The sequence below is a fragment of the Rutilus rutilus genome, assembly GCF_951802725.1.
Source record: "Rutilus rutilus genome assembly, chromosome: 7".
Lineage (NCBI taxonomy): Eukaryota > Metazoa > Chordata > Actinopteri > Cypriniformes > Leuciscidae > Rutilus > Rutilus rutilus.
Genome location: NC_140221.1, coordinates 46,069,530 through 46,090,785, shown reverse-complemented (window position 1 = coordinate 46,090,785; position 21,256 = coordinate 46,069,530). Strand labels below are relative to the sequence as shown.

The window sequence follows — 21,256 nt, the reverse complement described above, 5'->3', positions numbered from 1 at the left end:
AGATAAACCACTTTCCGTCATGTGCTTCATATAGTTCCTATTCCTATCATCATGGGATCATTTTATGGATGTAGCCTACTTTTAAAGTTTGAAGTTTGAAATCTGAGGAAGTGAAGGAGTCTGGGTTCGTGTTGACTTCTGCATGGAGGCATCTGATGTCAGACTGCCAATCTGCGATTAAAGACTGAAGCCAGAGCAGAAATAGCCCAGAGCTCTAACAGCATAAACACATGGCAGCATTGGTGAAGGTCATAGGTCAGGTGACACACATGATACTGCATCAACCAAACTCCCAAGTCTTGAAGTTAATGAGACTGATAATCTTTGAGCTCTTGTCTTCAAATGTGTTTGCTCACGGTTAATGATCAGCTGAACTCTTTATGTGTTTAAAGAACAGTAACCGGACTTGCCAAGATCAGCATCATATTATTTACATGTTTTATTCTTGCATTATAAAGCCATTAAGATTAACTATATCTAACTGTAGATTATACGGGGTTGTGGAATAATTTGTGTGTGTATGTAAGCCTATGTACACTGTAACTATGCATTAGCTACTTAAGACTTAAACATGTTCTATTTCTCAAACCTTTCTGTTCAATCCTGACTATTTCAGTGTGAAATTAACATATTTCATGTGTTAAACTTTTTTTGTCGAACATTAATGCGCGCTCCGTCGCTTTAACAAGTCCTGCGCGCACGCAGTAAACCACGTGGTCCCCTAGTGCCGCGCTGTGATTTTCTATTGGCTTATACTTCACCCCTCCCCCCGCCCAAGCCGCGCCCTGATTGGTTCGTATGTGGGTGTGTTCTCAGCATTCAGGCGTCCTGTTGTTAGAGCCGCTAACCTACCGTAGCCCTCCATTGGCTGTTGAGTGTCTAGTACGCGACGTATTCCGCCACGCCATTGGTCAACTGTGCAGACATAGTCTATCGTGATTGGTTGACGCATAGGCGATCGCAAGTGAATGCGGAAGTAGTGCGCTCTACTGAGTCACCGTTGTGTCAGCTGATTCTTTCACTGTGAGTATCTTGATCATATTTCATTTTCTGTGTGTTTAACTTGATTCTTCTTTTATTTGTTCGCGGTTACGTTTGGCTGAATAGTGTATACACTAAATACGCATGGTTTAGCGAAGTTTTTATGTGGGCTTTGCCAGCCATGTGTTTGTATGTGGATGCATTGGCCAGCTGGGATGTTTTACAGGCTGTAACATCCTCCACCCATACTAAACACACACACACACACACACACACATCAAAGGTCACCAGCTGGGGTGAACTGATGGGAACTCACATTTGAAGAGTATGTTGAGAAACTGTATTTCATTATTGAGTATTTCAATATATACTTCTATATATTTCTTCTTTTAAATGTTCTTGTAAAAAAGTGACAAATAATGTGTTAGAATTGCATGCTTTTCATGATATAGGCTAATATTGCCATTTTATAGTTATACACTATCTTTCATTTCATTTAAGGTTGAATCTCAAGGTTTGTTATATCTGTATTAAGATTATTTGTGATCTAGACTTAAAGGGATACTACACCAAAAAAAGAAAATGTGTCATCACCTACTCACTCTCACGTTGTTCCAAACCCGTATGAGTTTCTTTCTTCTAATGAACACAACAGATATTTTAAAGAATGTCAGTAACCGAACATTTGACGGTAGCCATTGACTTCCATAGTAGGAAACAAATAGTCAATGGCTTACTGTAAACCATTTGATTATATAATATCTTCTTTTGTGTTCATCAGAAGAACGTCTACAGGTTTAGAAACAACTAGTAAATTTTCATATTTGGGTGAACTGTCCCGTTGAAACGCTCCCGTGAGGTGTTTGTGTAAGCCCTAGTTTTCATGCATTTGATGGTATAAAATTGGCATTTTATAGTTATTCACTATATTTAATTTAAGGTCGAACCTCAAGGTTTGATATTACAGCATAATGATTATTTGTGCGTTTTAAGAGTGTGAATTTGTTCAGAAATCACATTTTTCTAGCAGATGTCATATTAAAGTTGATCACAGAAGTCTGGTATGTAAAGTTTAAGCACTTTCTGGATAAGAGCGCCTGATAAACGCTTGCTGTGGCTTTGTCACATGGTTTGTATTGGATGTATTTGTTCATGTCCAACTACCCCTGATTACACGTGACTTTTGTGGCCTGCAGATAACTCATTAAATAATGAGATATTCGATATGCCATGCGATAATGCTTAAAGTGTGTAAAATAAACTTAAATTATATTTATTCTATAACCTACATACTTGTTTCACATTGTTTTTGTGACAAGAAAACATCCCTTCAGCTTCTGAACGTGAACATCAGTGTTTTACTGTAGCATAAGAAGTGTAATTTTAACATCAGTGGGGTTTATTTTTCAGGTTATCCTACATTAGGGTTATTTAACAACAGAAACTGAATAATCAAACGTAAAAATAAAACACTGCTTAGTTTTAACTGTATGAATTAAATACTGAGTCTTATTAAAGCTACAAAAGTTATTCAGCCGAGAGCAGCGAGTGATTTTTCTCTGTGTCTTTAGTTCTTATGCATATCGCGATATTTCGATAATTTCAATATATTGTGCAGCCCTAGTTTGCAAAAGCTCGGTTTGTTTAGCCTATAATCTGAGAAATCTCCCAGTGAGCATCAGTGATTGACCCATTCAAACCCAGCGTGTCCCGTTCACATTCCTCTGGCTCAGTGGCCCGTCTCCCTGCTTTAGGTGATATGTCTAATTGATGGCTCCTGCTCGTGTTACAGGTCAGACTTCTCTTTAAATAGACCCATGACTTCTCGACTCGTGTACCGCTCTGAATCCAGCTGTGACCGTATGTTCATGATCTAGCTGTTAATAATACTTCTCCAATAAGAAAGCTTGAAGTTTTAGCTACGAGTGAGCAGGTGGCAGGGAAACGGTTAACCGTAAGCTGGTTAAAAAGTCTTGAAAATGCGTGCACTCACTCTATAGACAGATGATTTGTGCTGATAAAGTGTGTCCACAAATGGACATGAAACACACAAAACCATGTGTTTGTGAGGGCGTTGGTGATGTAGATACATTTCCCATGATTAAAGGGATATTTCGCCGCTGGAAAGATGATTGTGTGTTTAAATTGGGTCATTTATGTAGTGGAAATGTGAAATTATTTTAGAAGTTGGTGCCTTCTAGACTGAGAAAAGCCAGAAAATGTATTTTTGGCTCATTTGGATGAAAGACAACAACTCCCAGAATGCACTTGCTTCGCTGCCCTACGAGGACACTCCCAAGCCACGCCTACCGGTTACAGAGGGCAGTATCGGGAGAAATGATACAGCTAGGCTACTAGTCGACTCGAAACTGAAAAGACGGCGTTTTATGGTGAGATCCCCCTATGGGCGGGTTGAAGACATGCGGAACAGCTCCTCCTACTGGCTGGAGTCTCTCGCCTCTGGACAGAAAAGCTTCTGATGATAAATGATGATTTTTGCGTCATCAGAGGTCTTTTTCCAGACACACAATACAGAAATCTCTCGTCTCAGGGGGACATGAGGGAGGGAAGCACGGTCATTCGAGAATACCACCGGGTTTCTACTGATACAAAGCTTAATGCTAATCGCTGAAGTATCCCCAAAATGAAAATTTCCTAATAATTTATTCACCCCAATGCCATCCAAGATATCCATGTCTTTCTTTCCTCAGTGGGAGAGAAATTATGTTTTTTGAGGAAAACATTTCTGGATTTTTCTTCTAACAATGGACTTCATTGGTTACCATCGTTTTTAAGTCCAAATCAATGCAGTTTCAAAAGTCTTTGAAGTGTTTAAACGGGCTGTACGCGATCACAGCTGAAGAAGAGGTTGTTATCTTTTGGTCGAAACGATTGGTCATTTAAAAAAAAAAAAAAATAATATAGACTTTTTACCTTCATTAGTTCGGATTGAGCTGATGAATAGTAGTTCAAATAGTATTGCCGGCGCCGGCGTGACCTTTCAACGTGATGATGTAGTTCCCTGTCCGTTTGTTGATCAGCTCAATCCGAACTATTAACTATAAATTATAATTTTTCGTTTCGCTAGATAACAACCTCTTCTTCAGCTGTGATCGCGTACAGCCCGTTTAAACACTTTAAAGACTTTTGAAACTGCATTGATTTGGACTTAAAAACGATGGTAACCAATGAAGTCCATTGTTAGAAGAAAAATCCAGAAATGTTTTCTTGCTCAAAAAACATAATTTCTCTCCCACTGAGGAAAGAAAGACATGGATATCTTGGATGGCATTGGGGTGAGTAAATTATTAGGAAATTTTCATTTTGGGAGTGAACTAATCCTTTAATGTATTAACTAACATGAATTAACAATGAGCAATACATTTGCAACATTACTTATTAATGTTAGTTAATAAAAATACTGTTCATTGTTTGTTCATGTTAGTTCTCAGTGCATTAACTAATGTTAACAAATACAACCTTTGATTTCAATAACATATTAGTAAATGTTGAAATTAACATTAAAAAAGATTATTAAATGCTGTAGAAGTATTGTTCATTCTTAGATCAAGGTAGTGAACTAATAAACCTTATTGTAAAGTGTTACCATTATTTTTATCATTATTATTAATGTTTATTTGAACAATCCCATAAACCTATTTGTAATTAATGTCTGCAAATAAACGTGAGCAGGTCTCGGATGCTTGTTTTATTGCTCTTTTATTGGATATCTTGAACTTTGACATGTTGTGTTTGTTTGTAACTCCCTCATATCTCTGGAATGATAAAGTGAACTATGCTGATGATTGATGCTGAACGCTTGAACGCTTTCAGTTTTGTGCTTGTATAACTTTGACATGTAACCTAGGGGTTATAGAATTGGTTATAGAATTGGTTATATGTAGGCTAGTAGACAAGCTTGTTTATATCTTCTGTTTTTTTCCAATGTGGAATTTTAGGTGAAACTCAGAAAAGAATTTCAGGAGAATTTAGAAGTGAAACTTTCTTTTCTTGGCATAGAGAAGTGATACTGAGGACACAAGCAGAATAATTTACATTTAATTCTGCCTAGAGACAGACACAGACACACAGACACACAGACACACAGACACACAGACACACAGACACACAGACACACAGACACACAGACACACAGACACACAGACACACAGACACACAGACACACAGACACACACACACACACACACACACACACACACACACACACACCAGAGTGTTTTGTTTTTTTTCCACACAGATCCACAAAAACTACAAATAAAACGACTAAAATCGCTGTATTCTGCTGTCAGGCCAGTAGATGGCGATGTCACTTTGTACAGAAACACTGTCCAACACAACACACAATACACATGTGCATGACGTCACCATTTTCACAAATTCAAGTTTTTGTAGTTTACACGGAGACGATAACGGTATAGTTTTAAAGGTCCCATATTGTACACCTTTCTGAAGTTTTATTTTAGGTTTTGATGTCCTTAAGAATATATATTTGCGGTGTAAGTACCAAAAACCATCTCAATATATTTTCACAGCTCCTTTCTCAGGAGCTCTGCCAAGAACAGGTCGATTTTGGCCGGTCTACTTAATATTCATGAGCCTCTCTTCTGATTGGCCTGTTGTTTTCTGAGTGACCCACCATTGGTGGGGGTGGTGACTGAAGGCGGTGACTGAGTAGTTCTGACATCACATTTATACGGAAGTCACAACGGCTCGTGAAAAGGCACAGCTACTTTATGCAGGCTGTGTGCATGTGTCTGTGGAGCGACTGTTTTGAAACTTAGGCTATATGGTAGTTTCATCGCCCCTAGACCTCTGTTATCATGAAAAAAGCCAGGAAATTTCAGTTTTGACAATATGGGACCTTTAATAAACGTGCACTTTGAAACCCGTTTTCAATGCTCTTGCCGTGTAAATAAACAGCCAAATGCATTAAAAAAAACGACCCGTAACTTATTTTCACTACAATTTAACTTACTTTATTATCTGCCAGGAGAAAATCCAAAGTCCAATTGACCCTTTGCAGGGAGTTTGATTGACCAATCTTAATCCGCCATCCGCCGAATCCGCCATTTTTGTCCGACAAAGCACAGTCAGGAGAGTTAGTAGATTAACGTTGGAGGATTTGAAGAGTTCAGGTGCTGAAGCCTCTGAGTGCCATCTGAAATTTTCTTCTAGAATGATCATTTTTATAAAGCTTGTATATTTAAGTTAAGTAATTTCACTTAAATGACCATTAATAGGTAATTTGCATTGCCATTTAAGTGAAATTATTGAACTTAAATATACGAGCTTGATTAAAAATGATCATTCTAGAAGAAAATTTCAGATGGCACTTTTTCATCTGAACTCTTCATTTGAACTTGTGAAAACGGTGTAGGCCTACTGACGTCTTTCTGCGGTTAAAACAACATTCCTGATGTTCATTCATGTTTATTTGATGTTCTAAATGAACTAGAAGGAAGAGATGATCGGTTCACGAGCAGCTTTAACCGAGACGATCTGTCAGACACATTAAAGAGCCACAAAGCGGTATTTATTGTTTAAATTTCTTTAAAAAATTACCAAATTTGAAAGTTGAGACTAATCTGTCCTGTGTATCAGTGTGTTGTCAGTGTTAGGGCTGGGTACCGAGTCCGACCGAATTGCCTCGATACTATCGAGTATAGAAAAATGACTTGTTTTTCGGTACCAGATTTCGATACCTAAGGGGTTAACTCGTCAACGTCAGTGCTCAAACAAATACATATGAAATGCACAACGACACGCCTAAAGTCGCTCACGCACATACAATACATACATACACGCGCATATACGTCTTTGACTGGTAAATGAAGAGATACCTTGTTGATCACTCTGACAGTGCTTATATTGCCATTTACTGAATGTACACTGCCGTTCAAAAATGTGTTGGTCAGAATTTTTTTTCAGTAAGGATGCATTAAAGTGATCAAAAATTACCTTAAAACATGTGTAATGTTACAAAAGATTTCTGTTTCAAATAAATGCTGTTCTTTTGAAATTTTTATTCATCAAAGAATCATGAAAAAATGTATCATAGTTTCCAAAAACTGTTTTCATATTTCTGAAGGATCATGTGACACTGAAGTAATGATTTTGAAAATTCAGCTTTGACAACACAGGAAAAAATTACATTTTGAAATATATTCAAATAAGATTTTAAATTGTAATACTATTCCACCAAACAAATTCAGCTTTGGTGAGCATGAGCTCTTTATAAAAAAATATTTTGTTCCTTATGTATATGTATGTATAAGGAATATTTTGTTCCTTTGTGCTTTTTTTTTTTGTTCCTTTGTGCACTGACTAAGGAGCATGAGTCAAACTGAAAAAATAAAACCAAAGTTTTTCTGAATTAATGTGTTATGTAATCTTGTTAAAATGGATTTCATAAAATTGGTATCGGAAAAAGTATCGTTCAGGAACCGGTATCGAAATCAAGGTATCGGTATCGGTATTGGTATCGAATTTTTTTGAACGATACCCAGCCCTAGTCAGTGTCCTCTCTGCTCCGCGATGTTTTTCACATACACAGTAAAAGAAATGGACACAGCGACACCCCCCCCCCCCCCCCCCCCCATAGACTTCAACGGAGAAAAGTGAAGTCCATTAGAAGCTCTCACTTCCTGATGACTGAGCGTACTGCGCAGACTCAAACTGAGCGTGACGACGTATATGTGACGTGAGCAACCCGTCTGACTTCTAGTAGCTGTGCCAAGAGAAATCTGAATCATTCCCTGTTCCGAATCTTGCAGAGACGGAGAGCGTGAGTAGGAGGTGTCCATGAGCTGGAGCAGGAGAAACTTTTGCTAAGTATTCTGATTAATCACTTTGTCATTTTGCCTCCACGTCCCCCCGATTGCCCGCGAGCTTCTCCTCCTGTCCATACGGTAATCTCTCTACTGTGCGACAGAGAGTCGCGTGGCTGTGACGCAATCGTTAGCCTATTTTTTTACAAAAACGGCTTCTACGAGGCCATAACGTAAGATACAAGGTAATGGAGCCTTTTATACATTGTTGTGTTTCTTTAGAAATAAATAATGGACAAATGAAGTCTTGAAACACCTCAGATGTAAAGTTATTCGCCGTCAAAGTGACGCCAAAATGAATGGGAGTCAATGGCATGCTAACAGCAGGTGATGGTCCGCTAATCAATGGCGGCCCCCGGGGAAGCTTCGGTTTTTTCTGAAAGATTACCCCCTTGGTGAGAACATGGTGTGGCGTGAGAGAGGCGTGGCTTGTCGGACATAGCAACAGTAACTAAAGGGGGCGGGTCTTTGCGAGCGGTCATTTGCTTAGAAAAATACTAGTAACGAACTAAGAATTAAGGAATCGTTCATAGCGGTACGATCTTACTAGTGCTCGAGTTTAATACATACGAGTTTTTACTGTATTTGCATTGGCCCTGCTGTGCTTTCCTCTCACCAGGTTGTGTTCATAAGATCTGCACAGATGCAGTTTTCATCTGAAGGAAAATAAATTAGATCAGATTGTCATCTATGCTAAACACAGGCTCATGAAATTGATTTCCCCCTGACAGGCGATTTCAGTGAACTGAATTAGCTCAGTTGATGACGACAGTGTTTGTATCTGTGTTTTGAATGGAGATCCAGCTTGATAAAGCCTCTTGAGGTCAGCGAGGTGGTGGTGGAGTCAGATGTACAATCCTTTATGCATTAGTTTTGGGCCGAAACAGATTCTGGATTGTCTGTGTTTTGATGAACACAAGCAGGGCTCATGATTAGATCAACGCTGTGTGGAAGTTGGCGTAGTCTTCTCCGTTTCGCAGAGTTGACCGCTGGATAAATGCATCAGCAGGAATAAAACAGCTTTGTTTTGTTGCCAAATGCTCTCCGTGATTGAGCTAAAGCACAGGCAGTTCAGGCAAACATTTTTCACTTCGGCCATTTTTCACTTTGTTCTGAACTCCTCCATGCGCTTCGACGGCTGTTATAGTTTCATCCCACACCGTCTAGTACAGTAGTAAGTTATTTGCTAAATTATATTGAGGATGCAAGCATTTTTACATGTACTACGTCAGATTAAACTGGGAAGGGTCATAGTAGCACTTGCATATTGTTGTCCCACTGTTAGTTTAACTGCTTCTATTGTTGGATAAAAGCATCTGATAAATGGATAAATGTAAATGTAAATGTACTTGTATACATTTAAACATCATCGCTGCTTTTAGGCCCTGTTTACAACTGGTATTAAGATGGGTTTTGGTTGATCGGAGCAGTAGTGGACGACGTTAAATATAAACTGGTTTTAAAGAGGTGGTATAATGCCCTTTTCACAAGATGTAAAATAAGTCTCTGATGTCCCCAGAGTGTGTGTGTGAAGTTTTAGCTCAAAATACCCCACAGATATTTTTATATAGCATGTTAAAATTTTCACTTTTTGAGGGTGAGCAAAACCACGCAGTTTTTGTGTCTGTCTCTTTAAATGCAAATGAGCTGCTGCTCCCGGCACAGGGGGCGGAGCTTCAACAGCTTACACAGACATGCACTGAAAATTTAAAAAAAACGTTTAGCCTTTTATGTTCAAACCGGAGTCAGACAATGATGGAGAGACTCGAGAAGAAGTGACAACATGTAGAAGCAACAGGACATTTCTGAATGGTTAGTTGATGAATTTATGAAGCTGATGTGTAGTTATCTTCTAGTCATTGATTAGCATATTCTGTCTTGATAATCTATAAATCGTGTTCAGGGGGCGGGGTTTATGTAAATTCTAGGGTTGGTGATGTCACTAACCCGGGAGGAATGTGGTGTAGTCTCTACCAGCCGTTTGTTGTAGTCCTTAAAAAGCGATTTTTTTAAAAGCAAATATCTCCCTTTGCTTTGAGCGTTGTAACTTTGCAGATGTTGTTTATGATCAAACAGCAACATTACACACTAACATGAGTTTAAGAAGTGAAATCATAATCAACCACCCCTTTAAAAAGTTTTGAGCTTGTCCACTTTCACTTCCAGAGATAGTCGAAAACACATCCGACCAGATAGCTTTCATGGTATAGACCTTCATGTGGTTGAATGTGTTCAAAGAGCCACAAAAGACAACCTGGGGCCTATACCATGAAGCCGGTTTAGGTGGCTAGCCCGATATGTTTCAGTTTAGTTTGCGCCAACCCTGGGTTTTAGGCACCATGAAAGTGGTTTGGCTTTTAGCGTGTTCATCGCCATAGTAACTTGCGCTCCACGGCTAACCTGGTCCGGGTCAGGTGATGTTCCAGGTAAGAGGTTGCAAACCGAACTTGGACCAATCAGCTGTGAGCAAAGTGTCACATGTCTGATGCGATAACGTCACCTGTTTCCACTCCAAATGAAAGATCAATGAAAGAGGTTTGTTAGGCTGCTGTCACTTTAAGAGCGAATGCACTGATCGAATATACCGTTACACGTACGTTTTCTTTCTCGACTGTTTACATTCACTTAAGACATAAATGACTGCGTTGTTTACGAGGATACTTGCAACTACAGGTCCCAGCTCTCCGCCTACTGACCTAATGAGTAAACATATTGGGAAGAGCTCTAGCCAGACGGGGTTTAAACGTTGTCGGCTGGAGACCCAAGTTCGGTTTGAAGATGAAAAACATACCAAGCACAATGTTCTCTCACCATTCCTGATTTCTAACACACACTCGCAGCGTTCGGCTGGTCTTGTGGCTGTCAGAGCAGAAACGAAAGCTGTCCGTATGTTTTTCCGTCGTCTCCGGTCGCGTTCATGTGTAAATTACACGAGCTTATTTCATCCATTAGATTGAAAGATCTGAAAAAGCCCAGCATTTACCCGTCCGTAGACCCTAGCCTCGAAGAAATCAGGACAAAAGTGGACAAAAGAGACGGATTAAAACACCAGGAGTAAACGGGAATGTGTCTCCCTCGTCTACTTGTGATCCGATCGACCTAAACGCATCTTAATACCAGGAGTAAACAGGGCCAAAGTATTACTGACATGTTTTAAATCTTCTACTTTGTACTCTGGGGTTTTCAAACTGAGGTCAAGGGGTTACTATAAAGCAGGGGTATTCAATTAAAGTTCCAGGAGCTCCGGTCTCTACATTTCCTTCCCAGTGGAGGTCCGGATAATACTTGTTTTTGGAACAGTTATACATTTCCATCGGGGCAGCCATAGTACTTTGTAAAAGGAAAAAAACCTAAACACTCAAAATAGTCATTAAAGATGAGAATTTAGGGCCTCGAGTGATGTCTAATTTTTTTTTTTACCAATATTTACCCCAAAACAGGAACCATTTCTCGCAACTGGATATTAACGTGAAAAGGTTAGATCAGATGTTTTATCAGGCTTTTTTTGTACACACCTACGCGTATGGCAAATAGAGAGTCGACAGGTCTTAAAGAAACCATCTTTTTTCTTTGTGTAAAGAACAATTTAATCACCTAATGAACATTTTGTGCATTTGAAAAGATTCCATGGATGTTAAAAGTTCTTCTTGGAACAATCGATGACAGTAAAGAAGCTTTATTTGTTACATTCAAGAGTTGTTATTATTTTTTTTTATTTTTTTTTTATAATCTTGCTCACTATATTCAGTCAAGCTGCTCTGGAACATCATTATAAAAAGTATATTAATTGGAGAAAAAAAATTAAAAAATATTTCCAGCCTTAGTGTGCGATAACAAAGAGCTAATTATTGGATTTTGGAAACTGCATGTTTTATATTTTCAGACACAATATAAATGGGTCTGTACACATTAAAACTTCATAGCTGCATCATATTTTGGGGGATCGTCACTTTTGAAGGTCCTTGGCATTAAAAAGTTGGCCATAAATGACCATATTCAATCACATTTGTCTATCAATCCATCACTTGAGATTTCTGAAATGCATGTATAAATGGTTGGGTTCATGATTTCTTTGCTGTGTGTGAAGTCAGATAAGGACTGGCATGTTTGGACCTGTGTTTCTCCACAGTGGGTGTGGCTGTGGGAATGCGGATCTCTCCGTTTACTCAAAGGCTTTGCTGTTCTGGAAGTGTGTGGCAGCAACTCCGGTTCAGATGTTCGAGCTCACGTCTGATATTTGTGATGGGAGGTTTATGATTAAGTGCTTAAAGTAAAAGAATCAATCTTTAAAAAAAAAACATTGTCCTCTGTGTTAGTGGGAAAACCTGTGAAATATACTGGCACAAATTTTACCCAAGATTTCTCCAAGTGCCACGGAAAATGGTCGTCCCACACAATTTTTAGGGAATTTGTGTGGGATATAAACAGAGATGGAAAATTCTCTCATACTTTCACTTTCCTTTCAGTTCCTCCATCGTGTAACAGGTGAGACGCCCTTCATAAAGTGTTCGGTCAGTGACTGCGGTGTATATGATACTTCCATAAATGGCATGTTTAAAGGAAGGTGTGTCTGGAGGCTTTGGAAAATATGGGGAAGTTTGTGTGTAACAATGAGAAATAATGAGTGCAATAAACGCTGAATAATTAAGCTCATTATCACAGATTCATAAATCTAAGGTTGTGCAAGTTTCTTTGGATCTTGTCAACGGTCTGCATGTTAGTCTGTTACTGAACTGGAACACCCTGAGATATCAGAGATCTCAAGATTGACATTGCTAGACTTGGAAAAGATTAACATTGTAGTTTTTGGGCTTGTGATCCAAAGAGAAAAGTGCTTTTAATTATTAGTTTTTTTATTTGCCAATTTGAAGAATGTAGAACTTTGTTTCCCTTACTGATAAAGTGTACATGCCTTGCCTACTGTAAATTAATACATTTTAATGAATCATAATCTGTTATGCTGGCTACTTGAGTGCCAATATAACGCCTAGTGGATTTTCATTCTGCAGTTTTGACCTTATGAAAATGTTTTTTTCTACCATTATAAAGTCATTCTCATATATATTATATACGAATGAAACTAACGGGTAAATGAGCATTTTAAGCATCTGATGTGGTGCTGGACTGTCGCTTATAGAAACACTAAAGCCATTAAAGCTAAACTAAGTAACTCCACTAAATGGCTTCCTCTGCCAGTGTTATCCAGTTCATTCCAGGGCAGTGTAAACACAGACAGGAGCGGGGTCTCAGAAGGGGTCCGGAGACGCTATAGTGATCGTGAAATGGGGGCGTTACATGCAAACAACACACAGCGCGCGCTTATGGACGTGTGTGTGTTCTCCTATATGCGCGCGCAGCAGAACACACTGCAATCTGATCGCACATGCCTTCAAAGTGTGTTTAGAACACATTCGATGTAAACTGCTATGCATGTCACTGAGATATGCGCAAGAAGAACAGCGCTGTCACGTACTTCACATCGCCGAATCCCCGCCCACTTCGCGCGCTTTCTCTCTCTCTCTCTGTGTGTGTGTGATAGGCGTGATCGTGGCATGAAATCTAAAGGAGTTTGTGTTTGTGTCCACGCACAGAGACTTGCTCAGGTAAGAGCTCCACTTCTTTTCTCGTGTCTCGAGCTTTTCACGCACTGACACGGACACGCGCGCGAGTGGAATGTTGCGCTTGTTACGTTTGTAGCGGTTTCTGAAGTTTTAGAACGTTCAACTAACCGCTACAATGTTTCAGTGTTGAATGATACAATGTCGCCTCAGACGCGCAGTTTAAAAGTTTCTCTTCTCTTTTAAAGTGCAATAAGATGAAGGGAGTGTGAGAACTGTCAATTACGTGTCTCATACAAGAGTTTGTTCTGTTTGTGTGTGTGTGTGTGTGTGTGTGTGTGTGTGTGTGCAGGAGTCAGAGGGTGTGTTTTAAATGAATCTCTGCAGCATTGAGAGTAAAGGCTGCCCTCTGGTATTCATGTAGAGCTGTCATGTTTGAAACTATTAGTCAGAGCTCAGCAAGGTTTTTTTTTTTTTTTTTTGGCTTTATGGCAGTGCCAATTGTTTCTTGCCCAGTCAACTTTAACCGAGTCCACCCTGGCCCACCATGATTAATTTTTTTTTTTTTTTTTTTTTTTTTTTTTTGGGGGGGGGGGGGGGGTGGTGTAACACTTTATTTTAGTGTCCCTGTGTTGCATGTAGTAATATGTAGAAAATAAATCATGCATAATTACATGGAACTAACCCTACAACAAACATAATCCTAACCCTAAACCTGTATAAGTACATGTAGCTAATTAATATTACTTAAATGTATAATTACACAGTAACAAGGTCATCTTAAATTATAAAAAAATTTTGCGATGTATGTCTACTTCATATGCCTGTTTATCATTAAATGTTAAGTTGTCTTCACAAATAAGTGAATTAAAATCTGTTTTTAATTTGCAAAAATAGCTGAAAGTGATATACAGCTATAATGCTACTCCATGACAGCTGTATTCATCAACTCAAGATTCAAAAGGCTTTTTGGCATGCTCAAAAAAAGGCTTTAAATTGCCAAAGCATTGGTAACATCAATATCAGACGCACTTTTACACACAATAAGTTTTACAAAATAATATCTCCGTTTTTGAATTTCTTTACAGAACTTTCATTTTTATTATTGTTTATTTTTCGTGGAATTGAGCTTTTGGAAGGAAACTGTGGTTGTATGATCTGTGTGTTCCCATGTGTGGCACCTGTGGAGTTTTTTACTTTCCTTTTCCTGTAAATCAAAGCTCATCCTATTAGTCAGCTTGTAGCCGGAGATCAAGGTTGTGTCAGCGGGTGAGAGCGGCGCGGGTTAGCAACTCAACGCAGCATGTGGTGCCATGGGTGTGTACATGCGCGCACGCACACACACACACACACACACACACACACACACACACACACACACACACACACACACACACACACACACACACACACACACACACACACACACACACACACACACACACTTAAATCACATGATTTAACTTTTGTCTTTGCTCACACAGGTGTGTGTGTGTGGTGTTTAGAGCATGTGACCGTGACAGACTGCACTGATAACCTGTGTGTTTCTTTTCCTATATGTGCATGTTCAGGCCGGTTTGCCTGACTGTCAATTTTTTTTAACGTTTTTTTTTTTTTTTTTGAATTGTGAAAGTATTTGGACTCTGAGCAGGAAAAAATGTTGAATGCTGAACATTCCTGAGAAAGGGTTGAGAAAGCCTTTCGATCCGAACAGAACTGAACACTAATATTATTATTTATTGTACAACACTGATGTGTGTACTTTCTGCTCATAATCAAGAAATAAGATGCATGCATAATACTAGAGGTGCGCAAAACTGCATATTTGCAAGCTCAACTTTGACTCAATGGACTGGTCTTAAATGTAAATGTTATGGTAAATAAATAAGTGGAATAATGTTTTTGAATCATTATATTAAAATGATTTCTGAAGGATCATGTGACATTTCAGATGATGCTGAAAATCAGCTTTGATCACCGGGATAAATTACATTTTAAAACATTTACATTTACATTTATGCATTTGGCAGATGCTTTTATCCAAAGCGACTTGCGTTGCATTTCATGGTACACATTTACATTCTTATCAATTCTCAGTTCTTGCTTTCCCTGGGAATCGAACCCATGACCTTGGCGTTGCAAGCGCCAACGCTTCACAGTTTGAGCTTCAGGAAAGACAGGGAAAGGTTAAATGGTCCTGTCGTGGTCAAAAATGAGCGCTTTGGAAATGAATGGGAGACTCATTTAATCCACTGGAAACTTTTGGTACTGAAGTCAAACAAAATCTTACTGAAAGCTTAAAACAAATGACAATGTTTATGCTTCTGTCATCATAACCCCATTGAAGACCTTTGGGACGATTTGGACTAACCCCCGTCACTGATGCTCTTGTGTTGAGTGGGTCAGGGATCAGTGTCACCACTACATTCTGACTTGTGCTCCTCTTTCTTTCAGACTGTGTGTCTCGTGAGCTGTCGCGGTGAGGTGCGAGACCCGTCGTGGAGAGGAGAGCTGGCGCAAAGCAGTCGAGACTAAAGAAAAGCACACCTGCTGAGAAAATGGTGAGTGATGTGAGTTTCAAAAGAACAGCAAAGCAAACGCACACCTTATGAGGTGCAAGTTAAAGGGAAAAACTTGATGCAAAGCAAAAATAACGGCACCCTCTCCTCTAGAGGTCTTTGGTCATTTTTGACCGAATTTGTTTTTTTAAATAATTTTTTACTTCACTGGAATGGTACGAAACTTGGTAAAGGTTTTGGCACTTGCTGTGTGAACACACAAAAAAATCATGGACATGATTCGAAAAGGTTAAATGGTCCGATCGTGGTCAAAAATGAGCGCATTGGAAATTAATGGGAGTGGAATTTAATCTAGTGGAAACTTTTGGTACTGCAGTCAAACAAAGTCTTACTGAAAGCTCATTTAAGATATCAAGCTCAAATTTGGAACACAACTTGTTCAGATTTATAGCTTTGACTTTCTTGCAGTTTTAGAGTAAAATGTGATTTTGAAAATATATATTTCATATCAAAATTGAAAATAGTATTTTTGTGCATTTTTCATAACGATACACGTAAGATTCTGTTTTTTTATTTTTATTTATTTATTTATTTTTTTAAGTTCACTTAACTTTTTTTCACTTCAGCAATAATCTGCCAAGTGTCGTCTTTGAAAAGAGATCAAACTGAAGTCTGTCGCTCTAAAGCATTCAAGATTTACGACAGTTTAAGTTGGAAATTTAATTTTCAGGTCAATGCTCAAAAAGTGAATAAATGGATTATAAATGCAGTGTAAATATAATTTAGTATAAATAGAAATCCCCTAGAAATACAAAATATTAAATAAAAAACATTTATCAAACTAAAATATAGTACATTCATTTCATTGACAAAAATAAATAATAATTTGTTAATTTTTGACTGACATGCGAAGAGCACAAGAGGGTTAAACACATTTATTACCAGCGTTTCGGCACTACAAGTGGCCTTTGTCAAGGTGACGTGGGTCCATCATGAAATCTGCGGAGTGTCACAATGCAATAACTCATTTTTTCTCTGATTTAGGTTAGCAATATGACATTTTGGGCTGTTTTTGTGAGCGGTTGCAAATTTCCAGGGGTCACCTGAGGATAAACCTACAGTTTATTTGGTTAGGTACTTTTTGGTGTGCTTCAAATCCATGCATGCTTTCGGCGCTGTGGTCTCCGTGGGCCGGGGCAGATGGGAACTGTGCTCTTTGGCTCGATGCACACTAAAGAAATGCCTTTCGGCTGTAAGTTCAAGCCAAAACATCTGTCACCTTTATGAAACAAGCCTTCCTTTATTGGCAGATCAGAGCGGAGTGAAGACTGATGTGTGGATGTAGTGATTTTCCTCTTTAGATTGCATGTTGTGTGTGTTTGGACTCCAGTCTGACCCCGCGTTATTGACGGTCGTGATGGCTTGCATTCCCTTCTCTTCCTGTTTTTCACTTTCTGCTCTTCCAGGGTGAACTTTCCCCATAAACTCCCATGCAGGAGTGAACAGATGTTGGGAAGGTCTTTGATGTTTGCGTGCAAGTGTTTGAAGAAATGTCGAAGATACCTGCACATATACGCTCTTAAACGCTGACTGATGCTGACGGTTGACTTTCTATGTCGTATTTGGGGTTTTATTGGATACCCCTTTTTGGCCACTCAGCGAACACTAACATCACTGTTAGCTCTTATAGTGCTGGTTCAGACCCGACTCTGAAGTAGGAGCTATTTTAGTTCCTCCAAAAGAGTTCCTAAAACTAAAATCGTTCCTAGTTCCTGCGGTTAGAGCCCTGCATTTCAGCCCGAGCCCGACGGGCCCCGACTTTTTTACGCCCCTAGGGCCGGGCTTCGGGCCAATTTTCACGTCATAGTTCACATGCGGGCCGGGCCTCGGGCCTTTTTTGGGTTATCCTTCTTTTTATATTTTTAGACATTAATTAAAAAAATATGAGAAGTTGACGTCGACGATAGAAGAACAAACATAGAAAGACATTTAATAACCTCATAACTTTCATAATCTAATAATTACACTGACATATGATTGACATGACAGTTTCACGCACGCAAGCACGCGCACAAACAGAAGGTTTCCCGTCAGCGCAACCAACGATTCACCTCACTTGCAAATAATGCAGAATATTAAGAGAAAAATCGCAAAGTGATAGAAGAGAGGACTGGGTTAAAATCTCCCACTGTGGATGCTATTCTTTTTCTCCACGATGCTCTGTAAGAGACTGTTCTAACTTTTCGTTTGATTGGACTTTATTTTCATTTAACTGTTGGAAACTAGGCTACTGATGTTTTTCGTTTTTCGTTTGATTGGACTTTATTTTCGTTTAACTGTTGGAAATTACTGGAAAAAAGAATGGCCATGTTCTGTGGTGCATTTTTTGAGGTAAGATAACCTGCAAGTTTTTTTTTTTTTTTTTTTTTTTTTTTGCTCTATTGCTCATTTCGTTCGCGAGCGCTGTTGCGAGCAGCCTGAGCCTGCCTCAGTATTTCAAAAAAAAAATACTCACTGTGGTTTAATAAATAAACATTAAACTAACTGTCTGTGATATGCTTGAAGTGTTTTATATCTATGGATTTTATTGTAGCCAAGTAAAGTACTAGCGTTGATTTGAGAGGCTAAATTGATCAAACATGTTTTACTCACTGTTGGCTCGGCTGCTTGCTCGTAATTTTTAGCGCAATTTTCCACCGGACAAAATTGCGATTGTTAACTCATGATTTCTGTTCTGTCTGTGCGCACCAATCTTGCACTTCTATCTACTCCTCAACCAGACCACCTAGAGACTTCGGGTTTTCGGCATTATGTTAAGGAAGGTCTAATCTCGGGAACGCACAAAAAAAAAAAATCCAGGAAAAGTTTTACTATCTCTTAGTGTTGTGATCCCATGACGTCAGAAAATTGCGCTAAAACACTCACTGAGTTTTTATTACTTTTTTTTTTTTTTTTTTAAATGCTCCAAACATTTGTCTAAATTAACTTAATAAAGAAATGAAAAGAAAAGAAACATAACTAACAAAACGGACATATTTTAATGGCTGCAAATCGGCAGGCTGCCGCTGAAAAAAAAAAAAAAAAAAAAAAAAACCGGGCTCGGGTCGGACTCGGGCTGATAATTCTGATGAGCTGTCGGACACGGGTCGGGCTAGGGCCTGAGCGTCTCGGGCCAGGGCCGGGCTCGGGCCTAGATTTGAGGCCCGTGCAGGGCTCTACCTGCGGTGCGAAACATGACAAAATCCGGGAACTTCCGCCAATAGTTCTAGGAACTATGAAAAGGTTCCTCCGGTGTGAAAAGCCCCTTTGGTCTTAAAAAGGCAGAAACTTGCAGACACCTTGCATAATTCTCTTGTATAAGACCATAATAGACTTCAGAAGCTCAAAACGTCAACTCAAGTCTGTTGCTCTAAAGCACTGATTCAAGATTTACCAGAGTTTAAGTTGGAGATTTAACTTTCAGGTCTATAAATGGATTATAAATACAGTGTTTAGTCTGTAAAAAATATCCCCTAAAAATATTGAATAAAAACACATTATCAAACTAAAATATAGTACATTCATTTCATTGACAAAAACATTTAATCAGGTAATTTTTGACCCACATGCGAAGAGCACAAGAGGGTTAAACACATTTATTACCAGCGTTTCGGCACAACAAGTGGCCTTTGTCAAGGTGACGTGGGTCCATCATGAAATCTGTGGAGTGTCACAATGCAATAACTCATTTTTTTCTCTGATTTAGGTTAGTAATATGACATTTTGGGCTGTTTTTGTGAGCGGTTGCAAATTTCCAGGGGTCACCTGAGGATAAACCTACAGTTTATTTGGTTAAGTACTTTTAGTGAGCTTCAAATCCTTGTGTGGGAAAGGTGTTTTTTGTGTGGTGTTCTGCAGAATGTGGACGTTTAACCAGAAGCGTCACCAGAACTGAACATCATAAATCATTGGGCTTGAGTAACTCGAGTACCGTCTTGTAGTTGTGGATGTTTTTTGGGCTCCTGATTTTTTAACTTTACTCACAGTTTCTCTAGTTGTTTTTTTCCATTAGGATGTGGCGCTCCGAGCGAGCGAACGCGTCCCCTCGGCGCTCATTAAACACTTAGTGCGCTCCGTAAACAAAGCATGGCTTGTGCCTCATTTTCCTCAAGCCCGGTTGTAAACCTCTGAGTTTAAGAGTGTGCTGCACTGCGGCCCATCCAGAACTGAGCTCGTGCCAAGAGCTGCTCAAACTCTCAGTAGAAACCGTGCTGGTGTCTCATTGCAACCGAACCAGAACCAGAACCTGCCCTTTAGTTTTTCTAATAACGAATTGGTGTGTGTGTGTGTGTGTGTGTTTGTTTGTGTGGGAAACCTGGGCCTGATGCCGGTTCTGTGTTCTGGTCGAGTGGAGACGGTCAATGGTTCTCACTGGCCCGTTGCGGCCACAGTTTCCACTGCGCTCTTTAATAGGGGTGTAACAATATATCATGTCACGATATATCGCAATACAAAAATGCATCAATATGTATTGTGTATAGTGAAAAAATTGGGGAAAAAGAGGTTTAGTGTCAGTACTACATTAAACCACTTTATATAATGGATAATAATGCAATGAGGGAATATTTGTGTGTCCTGATAATCCCAAATATTTTATGTTACCAGTAAAAAGTGGCCTACATTATTTTAAATGTATCTAGTCAGTGACAGAGATCAAGCATATTTGTCTAAAATAATTCTGTTTTCATCTTCAGAATCATGAATATTGTTATTCTGGTGTCTCTATTGTCCTGTGCTTTGGGTTTCAGCACCAAGTCCAAGACTATTCATTCACACACACAATGTAATATCAAATTTAGCAGTTTAATCAACAGTACATTTTCTGTTAACTAATGTCTTGGAGAATCCCAATAATGTCGTATCGTGAGTTCAGTATCGTGATGTGTATCAAATCGTGACATGAGGGTATCGTTACACCGTGTCCTAACTACACGCGACGTGCGATTTTAAAAGGTTATTTTCCATGTTAATCAGAGTGTGTGTCCTAACCAGCCGCGACGGCGACACGCGACGATTCTATTTTAGAAACGGTTTCTATTTTTCTGCGACGTCGCGCCGGAAACAACAAACACAAAGTGTGGCGATGATAATCTCAGGGACTGTTTAAGTGCTTTATTTAATGTTAAAAGTGTGTAATGTGACTATGAATATCATTTAGTGCTCCAGCTTTGTAGCTGTAAAAGCAACAATGGATAATTCACCTCAGATCTTGAAATTAAACAAATGGAAACAAGAACGTTCAAACTGTGAACAAACAAGTGTATTCTTTGACAAAGATTGTTTTAGTAACTCAGTAGCTTATGTATTTTTG

At 39.1% G+C, this 21,256-nt stretch overlaps 1 protein-coding gene across 3 annotated transcripts in view; it reads left to right on the top strand.

Moving 5' to 3' along the window:
• Positions 1–917: 917 nt before the first annotated feature.
• mtmr4 (myotubularin related protein 4) overlaps positions 918–21,256 on the top strand; it is a 92,905-nt gene continuing 72,566 nt past the window's right edge. Inside the window, exons 1-2 of one of the 3 annotated variants that reach the window (XM_084413859.1) lie at positions 918–1,023; positions 15,842–15,957. In XM_084413859.1, coding sequence (XP_084269985.1) covers positions 15,946–15,957 — 12 coding nt within the window. In that variant the 5' untranslated portion in view covers positions 918–1,023; positions 15,842–15,945. Of the gene's footprint in view, positions 1,024–13,371; positions 13,433–15,841; positions 15,958–21,256 lie in introns of those variants that run through there. The other 2 variants (XM_084413860.1, XM_084413861.1) reach the window with 2 other exon arrangements.